Source organism: Lepus europaeus, chromosome 4 (genome assembly GCF_033115175.1).
Source record: "Lepus europaeus isolate LE1 chromosome 4, mLepTim1.pri, whole genome shotgun sequence".
NCBI classification, from domain to species: Eukaryota; Metazoa; Chordata; class Mammalia; order Lagomorpha; family Leporidae; genus Lepus; species Lepus europaeus.
In genome coordinates this window covers 143,703,915-143,728,132 of record NC_084830.1, presented here as the reverse complement: position 1 = coordinate 143,728,132, position 24,218 = coordinate 143,703,915, and the positions used below count along the sequence as shown (strand labels likewise).

At 57.4% G+C, this 24,218-nt stretch overlaps 2 protein-coding genes across 2 annotated transcripts in view; one reads left to right on the top strand and one right to left on the bottom strand.

Annotated features, from left to right (window-relative positions):
* The window catches only part of SLC25A48 (solute carrier family 25 member 48), a 41,819-nt gene extending 27,258 nt beyond the window's left edge, over positions 1–14,561 (top strand). The window contains exons 5-8 of the mRNA XM_062189954.1: positions 4,832–5,080; positions 7,102–7,235; positions 10,633–10,762; positions 13,979–14,561. Of these exons, the coding sequence (XP_062045938.1) occupies positions 4,832–5,080; positions 7,102–7,235; positions 10,633–10,755 (506 nt within the window). The 3' untranslated portion in view covers positions 10,756–10,762; positions 13,979–14,561. The remainder of the gene's footprint in view (positions 1–4,831; positions 5,081–7,101; positions 7,236–10,632; positions 10,763–13,978) is intronic.
* Positions 14,562–19,471: 4,910 nt separating this feature from the next.
* On the bottom strand, positions 19,472–23,849 carry IL9 (interleukin 9). The gene is made up of 6 exons (XM_062189953.1): positions 23,736–23,849; positions 23,456–23,491; positions 23,339–23,371; positions 21,905–22,033; positions 20,701–20,816; positions 19,472–19,628 (listed from the first exon to the last, which is right to left on the bottom strand). Exons 1-6 carry the CDS (start codon positions 23,847–23,849, stop codon positions 19,472–19,474), a joined length of 585 nt encoding a protein of 194 aa, XP_062045937.1.
* Positions 23,850–24,218: the final 369 nt, after the last annotated feature.

Genomic DNA, 24,218 nt, shown 5'->3' with positions numbered 1-24,218 from the left:
AGGATGCGCTGTTCCCTTGGTTAAAACAGGGTGGCAGACAGTGCAAAGTGCTTATGGTATAAAATGGTCAAAAGTCAATTTTGTATTTTTATCCTCATTCTAGAACAGTAATTCCCCTGGGAAACATCAGGTACCGTCCACAGTAGAAGACAGTGTTCACAGCTAATGTCAGTCCTTTCTCACAGACACGTGTGCACCCCGAGACCAAGCCTGGCGGTGCAGGGAAGGTAGGCTGGAGGCAGTGGGTTCAGCGTGAGCCGAGGAATGGCCCAGCATCCCGCCCCCTCCCTTGGGTCCCTTTGACGAATCCCGTGCCACTCTACGAGTTTCAGTTGTGTGTTTCCAGGAGCGTCTTTCCAGCAACAATCTCTCAAATCAGTTTTGAAGAGTCATTCAACTTGGGTTTCACAAGTTACACTTGGTTTCCGGTTAGAGTTCGCAAGAACTCTGATTTCACGTCTTCTTCCCTCGGGCCAGCAGCCAAGGCTTCCGGGAGGCCTGGCCCTGGACCACCTGGTGTGGCTCTGGCCGCTGCTGGGATGCCTGCTGTTACCTAGAGCAGAGCTTTTCTGCATACTCATCAGTGGTGGGGTCTTGGGCTCCTGGTAGTTTTCCATTTCTCCACCCATTGTTCTTGAATCAAAACTAGGACTGAGTGTGAGGTCCTGGTTATCATTGTAGGTCTTTGTGACCGTGCACCCAGCCAGTGGTATGGTTGTGATGCACTCCTATCCCTGGGGTAGGTGGGCGTGGAGTGCAGATGACTGCATTGGATGCCTTTCTGTTTTGTGGTCCTAACACGCGTCACCCAGACCCCTCCAGGTGGATTGCTCGTCAGTGAGTGCTGCCTCTCTGAGGCCAGAGCGCTCTCACCTGGAGAATCAGGAGAGAGCGCATGGGCTATGGGCTCTGATCTTCTACCTGGGCTGTGGCTCTTGCAGGTTGGTTCATGTCTAAGAAGCGATGTTCTCAGTGGGCTGCAGGTGCATTGGTGCACATGTCTGCCAGAGCTCAGCAACTGTGCGCTAGGGCTGCATCTTGTGCCTCAATTTAAAAACAAACTAAGAACAGTAAGAACAGGAGAGCCAAGCAGAAGACAGGGCAGGGGTAGGGACTGCTCCTGAGCGTTCCTGGGCTTCATGGAGAAGCAGGTGAGACTTACGCAGTGGGAGAAGGTCAAGCAAGCATTCACACTCTGGGGCCGGTGCTGTGGCACAGCAGGTTAAAGCCCCAGTCTGCAGCACCGGCATCCCATGTGAGCCCTGGTTCGAGTCCTGGCTGCTGCTCTTCCAATCTGGCTCTCTGCTATGGCCTGGGAAGGTAGTGGAAGATGGCCCAAGTTCTTGGGCCCCTGCAACCGCATGGGAGACCTAGAAGAGGCTCCTGGCTCCTGACTTCGGATCAGCTCAGCTCTGCCTTTGTGGTCATTTTGGGAGTGAACGAACAGAATGGAAGACCTCTCTCTCTGGCTCTACCTCTCTCTGTAACTCTTTCAAATAAATAAAATAAATCTAAAAAAAAAAAAAAAAAGAATTCGCACCCTCCGTGTGACAACAAGGAAATGCCAGCCAGACCGCAGGAGGAAAGTCCATTTGCAAAGAGCTGGGCAGTGTATTTTCGAAAAATGTCACTGTTATAAAAAACAAAGGCTGTAAAAATGTTCCAGACCCTGGACTGGAGCCAGGAAGTGCTCCAAGGACACCATGTGATCAAGTGACAGTTTGAATATGGATAGCAGATTAGATAAAATACTGATAACTACTTAAGTTAAGCAAGATTGTATCCCTGGTCTTAGGAAATACATTCTGAAACATTTAAGAGCAAAGAGCCACGATATGCATAATTCACCCTGAAAACTGTTCAGAAAAGAAAATTACCTATCTGTGAGTGTGTAGGAGAGAGAAAATATGCACATAAATGCAAAAGGCTTTCCTTATTACTTACCTTGGGCTGAAAAGAAAAGTACAAATTTGGTTCTTGTCTGGGTTTTGTTGACAAAGGCATCGCGGGTGACAGGTATTCTTCCAACATCGGTTTCGTAGTACACTCCTGCCGGTAACTTTTTAAAATATTTTTTTATTTATTTGAAGTCAGAGTTAGAGAGAGGGAGATCTTCTATCTGCTGGTTCACTCCACAGATGGCCTCAACAGCCAGGGCTGGGCCAGGCTGAAGCCAAGAGCCAGAAGCCTCTTTCGAGTTTCTCAGGTGGGTGGCACAGATCCAAGTACCTGAGCCATCCTCCATTGCTTTTCCAAGGCCATAAGCAGGGAGCTGGGTTGGAAGTGAAGCAGCCGGGACTCGAACTGGCACCCATATGGGATGCTGGCATTGCAGGCAGCGGCTTTACCACTGCACCACAACACCAGCTCCCTTCAGTAAGTCCTGAGGGCCACATCCAGCCCCCAGCTGATTAGCATACCAACCTGGCCTCTCGATCTGGTGGTGGTTAGCTAGGACTGAATGAGACCCAGCCAAGTGTAGACATGCACCTGCTCATGGGATTGTGTGCACACCCCTGAGTGATGGGAGCGGGAGGGAGGAGGAGAAAGAGGACTCCAGCAACAAGCAGTGGGATATGTTATCAGCAGGTGAATCTGGGGGGGTTGACGTGGACATTCTTTGTACTATGGGTTTTGTTTGTTTGGTTTGGTTTCTGCAAATCTGGAGTTCTTTCCAAATAAGAAAGAGGTGTGTTGTTGTTGATGCTGCAGATGAGGGGTGAGGGAGGAGCTGCACGGCCTTCACCGTGTAAGCCTGGGTCAGTCCAGAGCTTTGCCCGTGTCCTGGGGCTAGTCGTCACCATGACACTTTTTTCCATGGTCATATGTGGGTGCTTCTCAAGCCGTGAAAGCTGCATGGCTGAGTGTGTGCTCATCTGGGATAACAGGAGATTTCCTTCATTGCTTTCCCGGAAGACATAAACCAAAAAAAAAGCACAGGCCTTCCGCTGACAAGCTCAGTTGGAGGTTTCTCCAACACCTGTTCTCCCACGGAGCAGTGATACCAGGAACTGCCCTTCAGCAATGACTCCTGAAAGCCGGGCTTGACTCATGAGAACCTTGACTCCCTGGTCAGGTCAGTGAGCCTGCAGACAGCAGTGGCCTCAGCAAAGCTGCGACCTTGGGACAATGACACCTGTTCTGTCCAATGGCAGAATCTCACAGGTGACAGACAGTACTGTGGGTTTGTCCACTGTCACCAGGCTTTCAAAGGCCACATCATGTGCCCCAAACTCAGGATGAGGGGTCTCTCCAGGGTCCGCACAGTGAACTTGGGTCAGTGCCCCAAAGTGACTGCCATCCCCACTCGCCTCCTGTGGGGCCCAGGAGGAGGAAGTGAGTGTGGTGTGGTTTCTTGCCCGTGCTGTGGATGGTCTAGAGCCCTCTTGCCCGCCCCCGACAGCCCCCCCCCCCCCCCGTGCCTGTGGACAGGATGGGCTGAGGTTATGCCAGGTGCACAGGGAGCTGTCCTCAGCCTTACCTGCCTCCTGGACCAGTGTTAGCACACGCTGCACTTTGCCCTGAGCGCTCCAGTTTGGGCTGTGGAGCAGAAGGTTTGATCCTACGCTTGTGTGTGACAGAGACCTGGAGGCTCAACCGTGTCAGGGACACGATGTTCCCATTGCTGGTGGGCGGAAAGCATGGGGACTGCGTACAGGCAATTACACCTGGGGACAAAGAGGCTCGCAGGCAAGGAGAAGCTCCCCTATGCTTCTGTCCCATTCGTGTCCTGTTGGTTGCTTGAGAAGGGAAGGTTGAGAACAAGTGTCTGTTTTGCTGCACTGGGACGCGAATGCCCTCTGGCCATGAGTCCAGCTGTGTGTGTGTGTGTGTGTGTGTGGCAGAGGAGATCAACGTGGGGGAGAGCGGGGGTGGCAAGGCAGAGATTGAGTGGGAAAGGGACACGGTCTCTCCTGACTCCAGGAACTTCCACGGGAAGCCACGGACACAAAAATCCCCCCACTCTGCTGCTGTAGACCCCTGAGGTCATGCGAGGTAGTCCCTGGACTCTGAGGAGACTTCCCCACAGCTATGTTGGGCACGGCCTGGACTGGCCAGGGCCAGGGCCAGTGGGCAGGAATGTGCCCAGCTCTCCAGCCAGGCCCTCACTCTCCAGAAAACGTCACCCGCCAGTTAGTGATGGAGCCCCTTGCGTGTTCCAGGCTCTGCCCTGAGCACTTTGCATGTTGTGTGCTCCCTTGTTCATTCTCCAGGCAGCCGGACCCTGTCTGAAAGAAGGAAGCAGGCTGCACGTGCTGACCTCTGAAGGTCGGAACGTTGTGATGGAGCTGAGAGTGGTGACCAGGACAGTCTAGCTTCAAGCCTCTCCTGGCTTTTTTTTTTTTTTTTTTTTACTGCGCCAGCAAAGGCGCGTGCACGCACAGGTCCACACATGCCCAGCCTGCTGGACTCTGCAGCCTATTTCTAGGAAGTACTTGATGTGTTTGTCATATCAACCACAAGCACGTTGCAGTCCTGTCAGTTTAGAAAGGCACAGTGACCACTGACCAGAAAGCTCTGGAAGTCATCCAGCAATGAGGTGGATGTACATGTCGGGCCCCTTGGTAGGACTTGAGAACCCTGGTTGGAGCTGCCAGGAAGATCGGAAGGATTGGTGTAAACCGAGGGGTACATGTCGGGCCCCTTGGTAGGGCCGTACATGTCGGGCCCCTTGGTAGGACTTGAGAACCCTGGTTGGAGCTGCCAGGAAGATCGGAAGGATTGGTGTAAACCGAGGGGTCCCGTGCGTGGGACTAGGAACGGCCAGGGCCTGGGAGTGGCCGTCGCGTACCCCCGAGTCACCTGCCATCTTCTCTGCCTGTCTCTGCAGCCAAGCTGTCCAGGACGGTGGCCCTTGGGGAGCAGCCGGCGTACCAGGGCCCCGTGCACTGCTTTGCCACCATCATGCGGACTGAGGGCCTGGCTGGGCTGTATCGGGGGGCCAGCGCCATGTTGCTGAGGGACGTCCCTGGCTACTGCCTCTACTTTATCCCCTACGTGCTCCTGAGCGAGTGGATCACGCCCGAGGCCTGTGCCAGCCCCAGCCCTTGCGCTGTGTGGCTGGCGGGCGGCGTGGCAGGTAAGGTCTGCAATTCCTTCTCAGCCCTGGGGGAGGGCGGGAACCAATGGGCCACACATGCAGCCACTCAGGGAAGGCGGGGAGCGGGGACGGCCCCCTCGTCCTCTCCTCCCCTGCCCTCTGGGGCTGTGGGAATGGCCGTCTGTGGGCCCCTTCAGCTTTGGGAAGGAGATCTGTACTCACTGTTGTCAGCACACCACGAGGGAGGACTTCGTACATTCCACAGGAAGGCATCCACCCCCACCCCCCCCACAGAGGAGAAAGCTCAGGTTCAGAGACAGCGAGTAACCAACCTGAGATCACACAGCTGGGGCCGGCGATGGCACAGGGACTCCGCAGGCAGAAAGCAGAGTTCACATGTGCACTTTCTCGCTTGTGGACTTGGCGCAGTACTGAGAACCCTCAGCCGCAAGGGCAGCGTGCCTGCCACGGCTCTCCGCCTCTGCTGCCCGCCACGCCCCTTCCCTGCTGCTCTCCCCTCCCCGCAGGGCCTTGGAACTTGCTGTGGCCACGGCTTGGGTTTGGCAATGTGCGGGCCCCTGGGCACTGTGAGAGCGCCCAGTTTGTGGAGAGAAGGGAGTAAGACTGACTGAAGTGGGAACAAGAGAGGACGGATGCAAGAGAGGGGAGCCTGCATAGACCCGGGCCCCAGGAGGGGTTTAGCTGTGCTGTGGGGGGCAGGAGAGGCGGGGCTGCGGCCACAGGGCTGGGGCACATGGAAGTCCAGGCAGGCTGCCGCTGAGGAAGGAGATGGGAAAAGTCCAGTGGGGAGGAGCGGCCAGTGCTCCTGCTACTGCTGCCACTCCTCCTCCTCTCCCTCCTCTCCTCCTCTCCTCCCCCTCCTTCTTTCCCTCTCCTCCTATTCCACCTCCCCCTCCCTCCTCCTCCCTCCCTTCCTTCCTCTCCCTCTCCTCTTCTTCCTCCTCTGATTCTTCTTCCTCTCCTTCCTCTCTCTCCCCCTCCTCCTCCTCCCCATCTGCTGTAAACTCAGAGCAGACATACAACTCAGCCCACGTCTTAGCCACCAAGCAGCAATGAGTCCACCCCTGGGGCTGAGGCCTGTGCTCTGTGGGCTTGGGCTCAGGGAGCCCCAGTGGCTGAGACAGTGATGAGTGGGGGAGCAGGTGTGAGCGCCCTGGTGGGCCGTGGGCTGAAGGACGCTGTGCCAGGGTAGCCCCTGGGCAGCGGCAGGAGGGAGTTGGGGTCCAGAGAGGCTTCCCCAGGGCCATGGGCAGGGGGCCAAGGGGACCGGGGCAGGACAGGCAGAGGGTCCAGGGCAGGCCAAGGTCCCCGCTGGGAGCTGCTGAGCAGCGCTGAGCGGTTTTGCAAACAGCTGCCCTGGACTTTGCCGTCCATTTGTTTTTCTCCTCCCAGCCCAGCACGTTCCGGGGTCGGTGTTTGTGTGGTAACTCGGCATCAATGACCTTGTGTCTTTCACTGTCGCCAAAGTGCTCAGACCAGGGCCCCTGTCCCCTGCAGCGAGGGTGACCCAGTGACCGCAGGCCTGAGGCTTTGATTCCACATATTTAGAAAAGAAAGATTTTTAAAGAAACAACCCTTTCTCCGCCCTTATCCTGCCATCTCCAGGCTGGCCCTTTGTTGCCAACTGGCGAATCTGTGGGTGTTTGGGTTCCCCATGCGCAGAGTAAATCCTGCCTCCAGGAGCCACAAGCCTCTTGCCTCTCCCAGACTCTTTCCCCTCGTGCAGGGAAAGACAGAGCCTGCTGCATTCTCTCCAGCACAAGCCGCTGAGAAGCCGCCCCTTACCCAGCACACCTGGGTCCTGGCCGTGGGCGCCGGGCTTCTCTTCCCTGTTCCATTGCACCTTGCAGCCACCCAGGGAGACAGACACTGCTACCCAGTTTACAGATGAGGCCCCCCGCGATGATGATGGAGTATCAGAAATAGACTCTGCAGGTCCTGACCCTGTGCTGTCGGCTCCCCAAGCAGCGGCTCCAGGAGGCCAGGCCCCCTTGCCCCCAGCCAGCCACTGACACGTTTGTCTCTCTGTCTCTTTGCAGGAGCAATTTCTTGGGGGACAGCAACTCCCATGGATGTTGTGAAAAGTCGACTCCAGGCAGACGGGGTGTATTTAAACAAATACAAAGGTGTCCTGGACTGTATCTGTCAGAGTTACCAGCAGGAGGGTCTGAAAGTAAGCACCAGGGCCATGACGCGGGGCCCCTGGGAGGTCCTGAAAGGAGGTGTGGCATGGGGGGCCGGGGAGACTACAGAGAAGGGGGATTGGGAGACTGAGCTGCCCCAAGCACCCCCCATGCGCTCTCTGGTCCTGGCCCCAGGCTGGTGGAGGAGGGAGGCGGGCCACCCACCCACCTAGCAGAGGTCGAGAGAGGACTAGACACCTGCCTGTGGCCACACAGCTGGTGCAAGCTCCCTGCCCCTACCAGGGCCCAGGCCCATGTCCATCAGTGAGCGCAGTTTGCCGTCTCTCTAAGACACTCGCTGGGGGGTGCCACACACTTGCCCTGCCTCCAAGGGGGATGTCCCAGGGCCACCTTGTAGGCTCCGCGTTCCTCCTCCTGTCTCTGGCTGCAGGGCCCCTGCAGGCTCTTCTGCTCTTCCACCCGGCCGGGGCCAGACCCCAGCACCCTGGGCCCCGCTGTTGCAGTGGCTGCAGCCTGCGTCCCTGGCCTTGTCTGCTCGTCATCCTTCCCCACAGCCCCAGAGCTCTCCCTCAGCACACAGCCTGCCTGCTGCCCACTGGCCCTGGACCAAGACTGGACTTCCATGTCCAGTGTCTGAGGCTGCAGCCAGCTTGTCAGCTGACAGGGAAAGGGTGACGTGGGCTCTGCTTCAAATGGGCCCCGGGCCGTCCTCGCCGGCCCTTGAGTCAAGAGCCTTGGGTCCAGGCAGGTGCGGGCATGCGGGTGAGTGGCATCTCTCCCTGGGCCTTCGTTCTCGGGGGTGGTCACCCCTACTCTGAAGGACAGGGGTGCTTGTAGATACATTAAGAAAGAAAGGCTGGACGCGTGATGCTGCTTTGTGTGGAAATATGTGACATCTGACTGCATGTTTTGTTTTTAAAGATTGATTTATTTATTTATTTGAAAGACAATGAAACACACACACAACAGAGAGAGAGAGATTTTCCATCTGCTGATTCACTCCCCAAATGGCCACGGTGGCCAGGGCTGGGCCAAGCTGAAGCCAGCAGCAAAGGTCTTCTTGTAGGTCTCCCACGTGGGTGCAAGGGCCCAAGCACTTGGGCCATCATCTGCTGCTTTCCCTGGTGCATTAATCGGGAGCTGGATCAAAGTGAAGCAACCAGGACTCAAAACGGCTCCCATGTGGGATGCCGGCGTTGCAGGCAGTGCCTTAACCTGCAATGCCACAGCTCCAGCCCTGTGGTTTATTTTGTTTTTCTTGAAACAAGAGCCCCTCTGACAGGAGGTGAAGCCTCACTTGTTTTTTGTTTGTTTTGCTTTGTTTTTTTTAGCAGAAGCAAGGTTTGTCAAAGAGTCAGCAAGTAGAAAGGGACACAAAACCCATAGCCGTGGGATGCTGTGCTTTTATCTGAGATGTGCTCTCCACTTCCCAAAGACTAAAGTCTGCAGACGTCAGAGGCGGCAAAACATCGCTGCTCTTGTCTCCTCCAGAAACGACTGCTCTGTGAACCTGAGGTTCTAGAAGGAGCTGGAGCCGGGGCACTGGTTTCACATCTTGAAAGCCCCCAGTCCCTGGTGTTCACGTAGAGATGGGTTTTCAGCAGAGAGCAGTGGCTGCCTGAGGAACCGTCTCACTGGCGGATGTTTCAGGATTGATTGTCCAAGTTTTTTATTAACCAGTTAAAAAATAGGCAATGACCACACACAGGAAGCTCCCGGGGTCAAGGGACTGAGTCCCTGCCACCCTCAGGTCCCTGTCCTGTCCTGGAGGCAGCGACCACTGTGAGTTCCTGTGATGGATCTGGAAATATGGACAGCATGTAAAGCATTCGACAGGATTCAAAGGTGTGTGGAGAAGGCACATTGCCTCTCGTTCAGCTTTTCTTTAAAAAATGTATGTATATGAAGGACAGAGTGATAGAAAAAGAGGGAGAGATCTTCCACCTGCTGGTTCACTCCCCAAATGGCCACAATGGTGGGCTGGGCCAGGCCAAAGCCAGGAGCCAGGAACTCCATCCGGGTCTCCCACCGTGGGTGCCAGGGGCTCAAAGCATTTGGTCCATCCTCCGCTGCATTCCCAGGTGCATTAGCAGGGAGCCGGATGGGAGGTGGAACAGTCAGGACTTGAACCACCGCTCCAGCGTGAGCCACCCAGCACTGCAGGTGGTGGCTTAACCCGCTGCACCCCAACGCCGGCCCATCTCTCGGGTTTTCCATAAACTTTTAAAGAGCCCTTGGTGTGCATGCATGTGGTGTGTACGCGTTTGTGTCTTTAAGTGTTTATGCAGGAACAGAAATAGCCTGGAACGGGAGCCCCACGTGGCCCTGGATGTTGCGGGGTCTGAAGGCAGCAGTGTAGGAGGGGATGGGGCTTTTCCCAGCCCCCGTGCCAGCCACGATTCCCACCAGGCTTGGGCTCTGACTCAAGGCCATCCCCTTCCCACACGCCTTTCACGGAGGCTGGGCACCAAGCCCCGGGCCCTCACATGCACCCTGTTCTCACTTCTGTGGGGATAAGAAGTAGCCGAGGTGCAGTCCCAACAAAGGCGCCTGGCACTCATGGAGGATGGCCAGAGAGCAGCCTCTGTGAAGGGGAAAGCAGAAGTCGGGGCCCTGTGGAGAGAGGGCTGGGAGTCAGGATCCATGCCCTGCCCACCACCCGCAGACAGAAGGGTCACACTCAGAGCGGGGCCCATGGGGGCGCCCAGCATGGAATCTTTCCCCCGGGAGCCTGGCCCAAGTCCCTGCAGTGATCCATCCCTCTGATGAGGCCATGGAATCCGCACAGGTTAGACATGCAAGGGGCGGATACACGTGACCAGGGGCCCACTTGTCCCCCGCCTGAAGGCCCCAGGCTTGGCTGAGCCGCTCGCCCACCTCCAGGCATCCCCGTCCACTTCTCCCTTCTCTGGGCCACGCTGCCTCCACTGGTCCTCAGATTCATTGTCTGGTTGAGCTCCTCAAAACAACCCCATCAGGTTTGAACCCATCTTACAGCTGGGGAAATGGAGTTCCGGAGAGTTTGCCACTGGCCCGAGTGAGAGCTACAAAACAGGAGGGCTGTGCCGGGCTCCCAGTCTGCGAGGTGAAGCACAGCCAGGCTCCTCTGCTGGCTGTCGCTTTGGGGACCCCCAGGGAGCACCTGCCACCCTGTGGGGTCATGGCCCAGTGCCCTGTGTCGCTAGGACTCGCAGATCTCCAAGGAGCGTGTGTGTGTTGGGGGCAGTGGTGCAGGCAGGCATCTGTGCGTGTGTCGAGGTCTGGGAAAAGAGGCACCGTCAGAGCCACGGGGGCGCAGCGGGGCGTGGCCGGGACAGCCCATGGGGGTCTGGGCCTGCAGCAGTCCCTGGGGCTCTGCGGGGACCAGCGCAGGGCAGGCCTGGGGTGTGTGCGGGTCCCAGGGACTAATGGGCCCCCCGGGGCCAGGTGTTTTTCAGGGGCATCACTGTGAACGCGGTGCGGGGCTTCCCCATGAGCGCGGCCATGTTCCTCGGCTACGAGCTCTCACTGCAGGCACTCCGCGGGGACCACGCCGTGACCAGCCCGTGAGCACCAGGTCAGTGTCTGCCCTGCCTTTCCATTGCCATGCATACGTTGTGGCTCCCGAATCATTCCACATTCAGCCTGTCTGCGGCCGGAGTCCCTCCCTCCTCCCACTCTCGCGTGGTTATGCTGCAGGGGCCGGGCCTCAGTCACTGGCTCACGTGTGGGCGGCCGGCTCACCTGTCCCTTTCCTGCTCACCAGCTTGCCCCACACCCTCTTCTCACTCCTTCCTCCCTTGTTCTTGGCTCCGCCAGCTGTTTGTCATCCGGGCCTCCTCCTCCAGGTTGCCTGCCTGATTTCTCAGTTGGGAGGAATGGATCCTGCTGGCGAAGCCCCCGTCCCATGGCGTCACTGCTGCCTGTCTACCCTCTCACTCCCAGCCCAGCTCCAGCCCTGTGCACCCTGGTCACTGGCCCCTTGCACCCTCGCATGGGGCCGGGCATCCAAACAGCCGCTCAGCAACATCACTGGGTGGAGCCGATCCTCCTGCTTTCCCCTCTCTGTCCCCAAACCTGCTGAGCTCAGAGGACAAGGCAGCGTGGGTCACTGGATTCTGTTGACCGAGAGGCCATTTAGAGGCAGCCTTGGTCACGCGAAATCTCCCAGGGAGCAGGTTCTTGATCAGGAAGTGTGGGTGGCCTCGTGGCTGCCTGCCCTGGGGGCAGCCAGGAGCAGGGACGACACGGAGCCCCGACAAGGGGCCACCTGGCTGCCTGTGGTGAGCAAAATGCTGGGGCTTCTTGCTAAGGCATTGGTATTCGCAGCCTTCCTCAGCTTTTGCCTTTTTAATAGAAGGCAAAGGGCAGTTCACTTTTTGCATTGTTGAGCATCTTGGGTGGATGAGGAGTAACCGCACGGGCGATGTCCCAGCAAGGGGAAGGTGTCTCAGCTGTCAGCGACTCTGCCCATTTAACAGGTAAAAGTAACTTAAAAAAAAAAAAAAAAGATTTATTTGTTTGTAAGGCAGAGTTACAGGGATAGAGGGAGACAGAGAGAGATCCATTTTCTGTCCAGTGGTTCACTCTCCAAATGGCCACAACGGCTGGAGCTGGGCCAGGTGCCTGGAACTCCAACCTGGTCTTACACGTGGGTGGCAGGGGCCCACGTATGTGGCCATCTTCTGCTGCGTTCCCAGATGCATTGTCAGGGAGCTGGATCAAAACTGGAGCAGCTCCCTACTAATGCTCCCGGGAAAGCAATAGAAGATGGCCCAAGTGCTTGGGCCCCTGCACCCACTTGGGAGACCAGAAGAAGCTCCTGGCTCCTGGCTTCGGACTGGCCTAGCTGTAGCTGTTGTGGCCATTTGGGGAGTGAACTAGCAGATGGAAGATATCTCTGTCTCTCCTTCTCTCTCTCTGTACCTCTACCTTTCAAAATAAATACAGAAATCTTTTTTTTTTTTTTTTGACAGGCAGAGTGGACAGTGAGAGAGAGAGAGACAGAGAGAAAGGTCTTCCTTTTCCGTTGGTTCACCCCACAATGGCCACTGAGGCTGGCGCACTGTGACTGGCGCACCATGCCAATCTGAAGCCAGGAGCCAGGTGCCTCTCCTGGTCTCCCATGCGGGTGCAGGGCCCAAGGACTTGGGCCATCCTCCACTGCACTCCCGGGCCACAGCAGAGAGCTGGACTGGAAGAGGAGCAACCGGGACAGAACCTGGTATGCCAACACCACAGGCAGAGGATTAGCCCATTGAGCCACGGCGCCAGCCCAGAAATCTTTAGGAAAAAAAAAAATGGAGTGGCTGGGACCATATGGCAGCTTAACCCACTGAGCCACATGCCAGCCCCCAGATAAAAGTAACTGAAAAAATCTTCTGTGGGTACTTTGAAAAGTTGATGGAAAATGGAATTAAAAGAGAGTTATTTTGGTGAAAAAAATTTCAGATCCATGCATAGGAGGGGTCTTCAAAAAGTTCATGGAAAATGTGTATTTTTAAAAGACTGTGTAAGGGACTTCATAAATCTTTGACCAAAATATCTTACAGTTCCATTTTCCCATGAGTTTTCAGAAGCATCCTTGTATAAATCAAACCAATGCTTTTTTTCTTTTACTGTAGAAAAAATAAGAAAATACCAAAAAGACTTGTTATAGTGTGGCCCTGTGGGGCTCCCAGGGTTTTCCACGCGTGTGTCCAGTTGGGATCGGGCTACACAGTGCTTTGACCAGAAGTGCTCAGGACCACTGTTCCCAGCCACCCATCTGCAGCCACCCAGGGCCTTCCCCTCTGGGCCTCCCAGACCTGGCCTGCACTCTCACCACCCTCATGGCTGGCCCTGTTGGAAGCCAAGCCGTGGTTTGCCCTTACCAAGCAGTGACCATCTCCACCGAAGCTCTGCTTTTTGCAGGCGCCCTGTCCAGCCAGGGGGCATGGACACTGTCCCCCTCGAGAATGGAGGTGGTGGGGACCGCTGGGCTGGAAGAGGGGGTCTTCCAGCACCTGGGCAGGGCCTCATCTTAAACAAGCCTCACCCAATGCACCCAACGTCCCACTCTGACCCAGACCACCAAGGCCTTGGCACAAGTCCTGGGGCTTCACTGCCCTCTGAGTTTTGGGGCACTGACGTCTACTCCTGATGATGTGGGAGCCAGGGCTCCCTCGTGGTCTGGGCCAAGGGCAGAGAGAGACGGTGAGCATTAAAGAGCTCGGGTCCCTGGGAAGCGGGGGTGCCGGCTGTGCTCTCGGCAGTGCCCGGGCATGCGGCAGGAGAGACACTCAGAGCCCGCAGCCCCCACAGTTCTGCAGGGAGGACACTTCCCTTCCGTCCACACACTGATTATGGCCCTCCGGGGCTGCATGCAGCAGGGACAGTCGGAGAGCCTGCAAGCCCTGTGTGCGCGCTGCTGTTTCTGCGTGGAGAAGTCAGAATCGGCACGAGCCGGCTGGCTTCAGTGGCAGAAGGGAGGTCTCAGTCCCAGCTCTGTGGCGTGGCCGGGGCCCAGGAATGCACGGTGCGGTTGCTGCCGGTGCACCAAGATCCTGGCAGAACCCACCTGGACAAGGCCGGCCGCCTTCTCACGCTTTTTCAGTTCCAGAAATGCTCAAGTTCAAGGAGTGGGCGTGCACCCTTCCCCGGAATCAGCTGTTTCCCAGGGGGGGGGGGGTTCGCAAGGGACTCCTGTAACCCGAGCCCCCCAGCCTGCTGTCATGGTGACTCCGTGCCCACCAGTGAGCTTCACGCCTTGCTGTCCCCTGCTTAGATGTCCTGCTCTCGCCTTTCTCTCTAGGGCTGGTGTCCCCTGACCTGGGCCTCGCTCCACAACAGCTCGACGCCCCAGAAGCTGTGGCGAGAATGATGGGCTCCACCCGCAGTGCTCTTCGCCTGGTGGGCCCTCTGCTCGCTGCCGTCCCAAGCACTCTGCTGCCCGCCCGGCTGGCTCCGGGTATGGCCTTGGAAGGAACCTGGGCCCATGGGCCAATGGTTCGCCGTCTGGCTCGGCTCTCGACAGCACCTGGTAAAAAAGAGGGTCACATAGACCCTGAGTCCCTGACGCTTGTATATTCCTGGGGGCGCTGACGTTGCCGCGAAGTTTCCGAATAAAGGAGTGGAAATCCTCTCTGGGTTGTTCCTGAATGTGCTGCCCTTGCCTGTCTTCCCTGGCAGCTCTTCCCGGGGGAGGAGAGGGGCTGCCCTGGGCCACAGTCCTCGCTCTCGCTCTCTGGTGCCCGCAGTCATGACTGTGTGACCCTGTGTTTTCCTGCCACTGAAGCCCCCCTACATTGTTCACTCCCCGGGGACAGCGCCGATGAGCTGGGACAGCATCCCAGAGTGTCGGGCCCCTGGCCAGCCCCACATGGGGCAGGGAGAAGAGGAGAAAGGCGTCTCCCCTCCATCACCCCCTGGGCTCCTCCTGCTGCCTCTTCCCACCACCCAGTTTAAAATGGCATCTTCCCGGGCCTGGTGTTGTGGCATAGTGGGATAAGCTGCCACCTGCGATGCCAGCATCCCATATGGGCACCAGGTCAAGTCCTGGCTGCTCCACTTCCAATCCAGCTCCCTGCTCATGTGCCTAGGAAAGCACAGAAGATGGTCCTGGTGCTTGGACCCCTGCACCTATGTGGGAAACCAGATGGAGTTCATGGCTCTTGGCTTTTGTCATTGTAACCATTTAGAGAGTGAACCAGTGGATGGAAGACCTCTCTCTCTCTCTCTCTCTCTGCCTTTCAAATAAATAACTAAAATCCTTTTCTTAGTTGCGCCTTCCTTCACTACTGCCCAGTATTTTTTTCTCATCTCTTTCTGACAAGTAGGCTGACTTGGGAATTGTTTTGGATTGACGGCCTTTTTCAGTGTAACCTTGTGATTCCCACAAGGTCACAGCTCCTTAAGAGCTGTGTTCCCAGCAGCCCTTGGGACAGCAGCACCCAGCAGGTGCCTGCCCCACCCCAGGCTTCTCCGAGCTCACCTTTAACCTGGACCGCTGACCCCCTCATCCCTGGCAACGGGGGTCTCAGCTCAAGGCCCAACTCAGAAGTCAAAACCTGGGGCCACCCTGCTTCCCCTGCCACTCCCCGGCAGCTTGGAGAGCCATGCCTGGGGCTGCAGGCTGGGCTGCACATCTTGTTCTCACCTGCCTGTGTGCGCCCTGAGAGCCCGGGCTAACGCCCCCTAGTGCCCAGGCTCAGCACAGCAGCAGCAGACACAGGCAGCGTTTGGCAGGAAGGCTGTGTACATCTCTGGGCAAAAGTGGGAGCAGTGCCATTAATTCAGAAGTGTTTGTCACAATGAAATTCCAGCTTTCTACACGCCCTCCACCAAAGGCGGTGCAGCCATACTCTGCAGGAGCACCTGGAGCCACCATGAAGTGCGGGCTCCACCAACAGGGCTTGCTCCAGAAATAGTGGGTCAGCACCCAACATCAGGCAGACGAAGTGACGGGGCACAACGGACGACGCTGCTCGTGGGCACTGAGCATGGGGATCGACACAGCAAACTCTGACACGGAGCTCCGCGGAGGCCGTGCCGTTTCTGGCTGGATCGTGACCTCGTGCAGCACCGTACTCTGCCGCCTTTCACAGGTGAGCCTGATGCTTTTAGAACTTTGCCAAGAAGAGCACGTTGGGCCCTTTGATTGCAGGCTGCGGGCTGGCTCTGGAGCACCACCCGGCCCCCAGCTCTCACGCTTTGTCTCCATCCCATGGGCTGCGTCCACCCTCCCCCCACGGCACCTGGGCTCAACTCCAGGGAAGATACTCACAGCTATCCCCGGTGCCAGCCGGTCCCTGGGAGGGGCTGGCCTTGGGTCTCCGCGTGGATGGCAGCCTCACACCATGCCTGGGGCCCACAGCTCCTCCATGGACTCATCATGGCCTGTGCCCGATGCTGGGTGGGCACGGGGGTGACGATGGCAGGGAGCCCCCCTCCAGGAGCTGGGTATCAGCCGCCGATTCCTGTGTCAGTCTCAGGAGAGTCCTTAGAGGGATGGAACTGTGTTCTAAACATGGCAGAAGACATATAGCAGGGGTGCCTGTGTGCTGGGCTGGGGGCTGCCGGCTTGTCCGTCCATCTGTCCGGCTGGCCTCACTGGGCGTGATGGCGGGAACACCGATACCCCCACCCCCCAAGGCACTCCTCCGACTCACGGGGGGGGCTTTTGCGCACCTCCCACCACTTGCCAGCTGAGAACAAGAATACCCATCACTGAGTATGCTGATTGAGAGAGGAGAGTCACAGCGCGTGCACACCCACAGCACGCCCTCGGAAGTCCGAGCTCTCCGCAAGCCAGCGTCGCCACCGGGAAGGCTGGCTCCGTCTTCCTCTCCAACATCTGCCTTCACGGAGGGGCCGCTGGGGCGGACGTGACACCAGTCACCCCGTGGGAAAGGCCGTGTGCCGCGTGGGAGGATGCGAGTGAACGCGGAGGTAACATGGAGTGGTAGGAAGGTCCTTTTGGCTTTGTGGGCTCCTTGGAGAACTCTGCAAAAGTGATGACCCCCAGAGGCAAAGGCTGCTATACTGCAGAACCGCCACTTGGTGGCAGCACAGGTTAACTAATCCTGCCAGTGCTTCGAGCCTCACAGCTGAAGACATTAGCCCTGATGAGAGCAGGGGTCCTGCAAACTTCTTTCCTTTGTTGTCCTTTTCTTTCTCCATTTCGAAAAGGGCCTCAAACTAGAAGGACCTTCACCTTGAGGCCCTGTCCCAGGCAGCGTCAGCCACAGGCCTGATGTTGCAAGCTCATGTCCCTCTGGGCCTCAGTCTCCACACCTGTAAAATGGCCGCACGGGTCCCCTTTGCAGAGCAGGGAGGGCCTGGTCTGACGGGTGGGCGGGCCACCTTTGAGGCCTTGGCTTTGGCCCGAGATCTGCAAACAGCTCGGCCTGGGGCCTGGCAGCTGGACCGGGCAGCAGTTTCCCCGTCTGGGGGCAGTGGGACCCTGCCAGGCACAGTATGTGACCTCTTTGGGCTTCGGTTTCCTCTTACATGTACTAGGAATCATTATACCCCGTCATTATACAAACACCCGAGGGGGTAGCTGAGGACCCAGCGAGGTCACCTGCAAGGCAGGCTTTGCATGGCGCCTGGCACACAGGGAACTCTCAGCAAATGCTGCTGCTTCTGTTCTCTCCAAGGTGCCTGCTGGATGAATCTCTGCTCTCCTGGCAAGGAGAGTAACAGCTCACCGCAGGCCTGGAGCTGCCTGCCTGGCCAATCTGTGGGTTCCAGGCTTCTGCAGAACAGCCGAGGGAGAGCACCCGGCCGTGCAGGCGACTCCCCAGCGCCTGGCTCCCTGCCAGTCTCCTGGGGCTGCCTTCTGAGCATCTGTCCCAGCTGTGATCCTGCGGCTGGGTAGCTGGCGGGGGTGGCGTCCCCTGGTGCAGCAGGCGCCAGACCGCAGGCACCAGATGACTAGGCCACAAGTCTGGTGTCAGTCATTCAGAAAGCCCAGGTGCAGGAGAGAAAGTAGAGCCATGTGGAAACACCTGGGCCTGGCCCTGTGGTGTTGGGCCGGAGCACCACCCCTCTGTTAAGCTGTGCCCTGCAGCTCGCCAGTCCCTGATCGGGCTGCAGCATCCATGCAGCTCTGAGAACTCCAGGTGGGCTGTGACTTTTGGCTGTGACATTTGACCGCTTTGTGTGAATACTTGGATGTGCTGGAGGCCAGAACCTTGCTCTGGGCCTGCTGTAGGTGCTTGTGAAATACGCTGTGTGAATTCACACTAACTCTCTGAAAGGCTGAGAGCCAGAATTCAGACGCCTGTGTGACCCTCAGCTTCTGGGTGGGGGAGTGCGGAGGGTGTTGGGATGGATTATCTTACCCCCAGGCTGCGGTCAGAAGAAACAGAACCAGAGATCATGCACCTGCTGTCGGCAGGCGAAGCACGAGGCGGAGTGGGCGGAGGGTCTGGAATCAGGGGCAGCTGGGCGGGAATGCCTGCTCCAGGTCTCTCCGGCTGTGGGAACTCGGGGACGGCCCCTACCCTTTCTAAGCTTTGCTTTCCACAGCTACCAAACCGAAATACGAATATCTACTTCCTGCCGTCAAGAGGGAGTTGGGGTAGTGCTGCCTGACTGGTGCATACAGAGCAAGAGCTCACGTAGCAGGTGGCGGGGCTGCGTGGGGAGAAGGACATTCAGTACAGAGGTCACAGTGCTGCGTGGGACCCCTGCGTCCCATCTCAGAGGCCTGGCTGTGCTCCCAATGCCAGTTCCTTGCCGATGCATTCCCCGGAACATGATGGCTCAAGTACTTGGGTCCTTGCCACCCACATGGGAGACCTGCATTGCCTTCAGCCTGGTCTAGTCCTGCCTGTTGCTGGCATCTGGGGGGTGAACCAGTGAATGAGAGACTCTCTTTCTCTCTCTCTCTCTCTCTCTCTCTCTCTCTCTCTCTCTGTCGCAGCTGCTGGGGACTGCACAGGCCAGAGCAGGGAGCCAGGCAAGACAGCCAGACCCAGAGCAGGGAGCCCCCAGCATGGAGGGAGTGGGCAGCAAGGACCCCAAGTGACCAGCACTTGGAATGTGGGGAGAAATTATATAGAAGCTGCTGGAATAGCCCACCAGTTACTGTTCCAAAGTGAATTCTCCTACCTGCTGTTACAGCCTGGCTGCAGAAGTTCACCTTGCCCAGCCCTGTGCCCCCTACCCCGCCCTCACCCCACAGGACTTTCTCCTCCTGAGAAAGAGATGGGGGTGTATCACCAGGTCTGGCGGCCACCAGCACTCAGTGAAGCCCAGGGGGCGCCCCAGTGACCTCAGCTTGCTGCTCTCTGATGCAGGTGTGGGCTCCCGGGCACATGGCTGTTCTCACACAGTCTTTGGGGACCCCTCATAAGTCTGTATAAGTAAGTTGCCAAGAAACCTGTGTCTCTCCATGCCAGCTAAGGCTTAACAAATGGGGCGAACTTGTCACCCCCTCCCCTTGCCTCCGTTGGCTGAACTCTCTCCCCTTCACCCTGGGCTGCAGGCAGTGGCCGCTCAGGAAGCCCCAGGGCTCCAGCGAGACGAGAACGTGTCCCCTGTGGCTCAGAGCTGTCACTTGCCGACGCGGCTGAGGTTGCGCCTGAGCCCAGACGCTGTTCCTGCTGCTCGGACCCTTCTCTAGGACCCCGATGAAAGACACAGGGACTCGAGCCCGCTGGGGAGCGGGCCCCTCTCTGGCTTCACCGTGGTGCCCGCTCTACAGGCTCTTCCTGCACCTGAGGCCGCAGCCCTCCCCAGCCCCACACCTGCAGCTGCTGGTGACTGTCGGGCCACCTGGACCCTGGCGCCGCAGAGCTCACATGGCGTGGCTGCTGACATTGGCCCCCTCCCCAGTGGCCAGGTGTGTGGAGCCCGGCCTGGGGCTGCCTCGAGGCACGGGGCAGGAAACGCTTGCCATGGTCTGTTGGTGGCTTAAGGAGGCTGGATTCGCCAAGGGGAAGGTGTTGAGGGCCCTTTAAGAGAGGCCGGTGGGTGTTTAAGAGGGGAGAGGCTCTCACCGGAAGTCAGCCTCCCTCCTTGCCCCAAGGCCAGCAGGCCTCTGAGCTTTATAAAGTCCTCAACCTCAGCTGTTCTGTCCTAGGCACACAAAGGGAACCCAGACGCCAGCCTTCCGAGCACCTGTAGTGCATCGCCTACACTCTCGTCTCCAGCCGTGCACGCACCCAGTCTAGACACCGGATCGTACCTGGCTTTCACAGCTCAAAGGCCTTCCTTGTCTTCACTGAGCCCATGTTTCTACGGCCCCGGCACTAGGATGGGAGGGCGGAGGAGAGGCAGTTCCTGGCATGCACACTGGGAGAGGTGGCAAGAAGTACTCCGCACGGTGAGTTGACGTGAGATGGCATCTTAGCTGGGGCCAGCCTCGCGGAAGGCAGGCCGGGCCCGGGCATTCGGGGAGAGGCGCAGGTGGAGTACTAAGGTGGGCGTATCTGCAGCCGCCCTGGGCCGGCAACCTGCCTTGCTCAGCCAGCCCCCCCCGAGCCTGTCCCCCGGATGTGCTGCCACGCGCTGGGGGCTCGCTGGAGATCTCCTGGCTCCCAGGTTTCTCTGCTTGATGCTCTGACCCAAGGGCCTGCTCCCCAGCGCTTCTCCCAGGTGAACTGCCAGCCATTGGCTCTCTCACCTGTTCCCAGGCCACCATGCTGGAGCAATCTCCCAGCGCTTGGAGTCAGCTGTGCCCTGAACTGCCCACCCTCAGGCCTGCCCTTAGCCTCGGCCAGAGGGTGCCCCCACGCCCCCACCACGGCCTCCCAGGCCCGTCCTCGGGGTCCCATTCTTTATCATCACAGGCTCTGCCCCTCCACCAGGGGCTTGGCTATCTATTCTGAGCAGACAGGACTAAGCAAGTGCCAGAGAGCAGCTCATGTGCCTTTTCTCATGCATATTTATTCCAAAATAAAGAGAATTGTAAATTTTCACAACTGACTCAGACTTAGAATAGCTTACTTGATTCCTACAATTGCAACCCCTAAAGAGAAGGCTTCTCCCATGCAATAAATAGAATAAATAACATTTCCTCGTCACGTCCTGGCTCTCGGCCCCGGCCTTGCTTCTTTCTGGAAGACCTCCAGGAGCGTCCTCAGGAACGTCACCGTGTTGCCCACCGTAGTTTGGTTGCAGGGCTGCTCACAGGAGAAAAGCTGCAGGGATACAAACATGCAAGGACAGCGTGACTAAAGCGGCCGGGACCTGGGGACCCCGGTGCCCAAAGTGTGGTCCGTCCGGGGGTGGGACGGGCAGGCAGGGGGCTGAGGAGGTCCAGGCCGGGCTCGGCTGCTCCGTGGGTTTCCAGGGCCTGCTGACACACACTCTGAGACACGGCCCTGATGGTCCCACCGCAGGAGATCTTTTGTAGGATGCTTTAGGGCCTGCTGTGTGTCAGGAGCCTCTTTGGTTGTCCCTCCAAGTTCACTTTAGTTCAAGTTCACATGGGCTCGAGTTCACATCTCAGCCCTGTCACTCATTCACCATGAAGCATGATACAAATGAGCCAGCTTCACTGGGCTTCTCTCTCCTCTTCCGTGGGGGGAGGTGAAAGGGTATAGGGGCACCCTACAAAGCGCTGGGAGCATAGTATAAGAGGAGCTCATTTTGACACGAAAAAATAAAAGCCATGCGTTGGTTTGCTATGTAATACGCATGTTCCACGGGGTTTTTGAAGCTGTACTCCTTGTGCTGAGAACCAGGTACTGTCGAGGGTACGTTGCTGGGCACAGGGCATGTAGCTGATCCCACGGGAGGCAGGGGGGCCCCGGCACCCCCTCACCTGGAGATCGGTGGGCGCTGGCCTGGGGCACCTACTGCTGGGCACGTACAGGTGACAAGTGGCCAGCCTGACTGGGTGTGTTTCCCCTTCACACCTCCTTAGCCAACAAGTATAGAAAAGTGGCCCCGGCACCCGTCCCATCACTTGCTGGGATCCTAGGCTCATTTAACTCCGTGTGGGCTGGCGCCTGCCTGGATAATCCTCACTATTGCTGCTCAGTACAAGCAGGAAGAATTGGCTCCTTACTCTGCTGGAGAAAAGCGAACGGCCACATCAGCGCTGGAACTTTGAAAAAGTGGGGGACAGTGCAGCGTCTGGGGCAGATGTAATCCTGTTACTCCTGATTTCTCAGACGGCCCATAGCAACCCTTAGCTACTGATTCCCATCCCTCCTGGCTCACACAGGACTGGTGTCCACACGCAGCAGTGGCCGGAGCACATGGTGCAGAAAAGCCAACTCACCGGACACTTGCTCTTCAAGGCTTCCACCGTTCTTCTCACGCGGTTGAAAATCAGCGAGAGTTTCGCGTGCGCCTTCGAGTTGGCCGCCTGGGACAGCCCCTCCTGGAAACACGGCGTGGTACAGTTGTCCTGGGGAACAAGAGAAGCCTGCCAGGATGGCTCTGGGCGGGAGCCACGGGGCGTGGTGCCGGAGACTGTGTTAGCCAAGGGAACCCAAGCTCGCGGGGTTTGCACGCAAGACCCCGGCAGACCAGGAAGCCAGTGCTATTCCAAGCTGGGACCATGTTTCCACATGAGCGTCCCTGGAGGAGACTCCAGAATGTTCCTCCCCTCTTCTCAGACACACGGACCCAGGCGGCTGGGAGGTCTCCCTTCAGCTGACATGAGAAGCTCAGAGTGCCCAGGCTTTGCTCAAGAAAGAGGGGGAGAGGGAGAGAGGGAGGGAGGGAGGGGGAGAGAGCCCCCAGCACTGCCCTTGGGCGAGGGCTTCCTCCCCACTCCACCCGGGAGCTGGGACGTTCTGCTGCCCGTCCTTGCTGCCAGAGCGGCCGGCGCTCCTGTCTGAACCCCTCTCGGGCCACACTCAGACACTCAGGCTCTCTGCACAGGCGGAGGAAACCCACACAGGAAGAGGGGGAGGCGAGTGCGAGCACAGCGCTAGTGTCAGCCAGATAAGAGACGGGGTCATCGCTGGCGCAGCTTGGCAACCCTGGTGTTAGCAGCAAATGGGGTGGAAAGAATAGGACAGGAGCCACAGCGTTTGCTATTTTTTCACTCCCAGTGTGGTTTCATCGTACACCTGACCCACCACCTAGGGAGACAGTCGGGATTCTTTTTTAAAAATTGAAAAGTATCCACACTTCCTTTTCAAGGTCCTAAAGCTAACAGTACAAAGGAATGTATGTCACACAGGATTTCAAGAGCCTGGTTTTTAAAAGGAATACTGGGGCCAGCGCTGTTGTGAAGTGGGTAAAGCCACCTCCTGCAATGCCGGCATCCCATATGGATGCCGGCTCAAGTCCTGGCTGCTCCACTTCTGATTCAGCTCCCTGCTATGGCCTGGGAAAGCAGTGGAATATAGCCCAGATCCTTGGGCCCCTGCACCTGTATGGGAGACCTGGAGGAAGCTCCTGGCTCCTGGCTTCAGATCGGCTCAGCTCCAGCAGTTGCAGCCATCTAGGGAGTGAACCAGCGGATGGAAGATTCTCTCTCTCTCTCTCTCTCTCTCTCCCCCTCTTCCCCCTCTGCCTCTGCCTCTCTGTAACTCTGCCTTTCAATTAAATAAATAACTCTTTAAAAATAAGGGGGGGATAGTAATCTGAAACCATTGCGCTTAAGTTACTACAGCTACCTTACAACATCAAGTAAGGCTATTCCTTATTACATAAGCCTTAAAGAAACAGGATCAAGATTCCGTTCTTCCACTGTACTTACAGATGGGATGGGCAGACACAAGCAACCAGTCACCTGCAAAAGAGACATTTCAGAGTGAACATTCTGGATGTGGACCTGCAGATACGTCAGAAGGTTGGTAAGAGCGGGTTCACTCACGTTGGTGCTGCAGTTGCATCTTGAAAGCGGATCATCCTAAGGTAGGAGAGAGACAAAAACCCACAGTGAGTGGTGCGTTTTTCTATTCATCTGCAAATACAAGGGGTCTTCTCAAAGTTCATGGAAAGTGCATATTAGGAGAGTAGGCACGGATTTCAGGATTCGTGGTGCCAAAACAAGTCTGTCTCCTAATCCTACTTTCCATGAACTTCTCCGTGTCCCCTGGTGTCTCACTAAGGCGCTGGTCAGCTGCCTTCCTGCTACGCTTCCCACAGCCTACCTGTAGACTGCGGATGAGGAAGTCCACGTCCTTGACCCCTGCCCGGGTCGGACACCCCTGGGCTGCCACGGAGCAGAGCAGGAGGGCGGAGGCAAGGACCACGGCCAGAAGCATCTCGACACAGGGCTGCAGCTCAACCTGCAGACACCTCCCGATCCAGACTCATTTAAAGCCCCTTGTCAAACGTGGAAAATCCCTGACATCAAACTGATACCACGAGCCCACTTTTTCTCCGTAAGTCGGGGCCACTTGATATTGAGAACAAATCACACTGAGTCACTTGCCGACGTTTTTTTTTGTGTGTGTTGTGCCGGGAAATATCATTCCTCAGAAAAGACGCTTTGCACGGAGTCGCGCGCTGTGCCTCTGCAGAAGTTAAAGATCTGAACCCCTGCGCACAGGTGCACACGTGGGTGCCGGGCACGGATCACGGCTGGGAGAGTCGGGACGCTCCCCGTGAGCCCGGCTCTGTGTTTTTCCTTT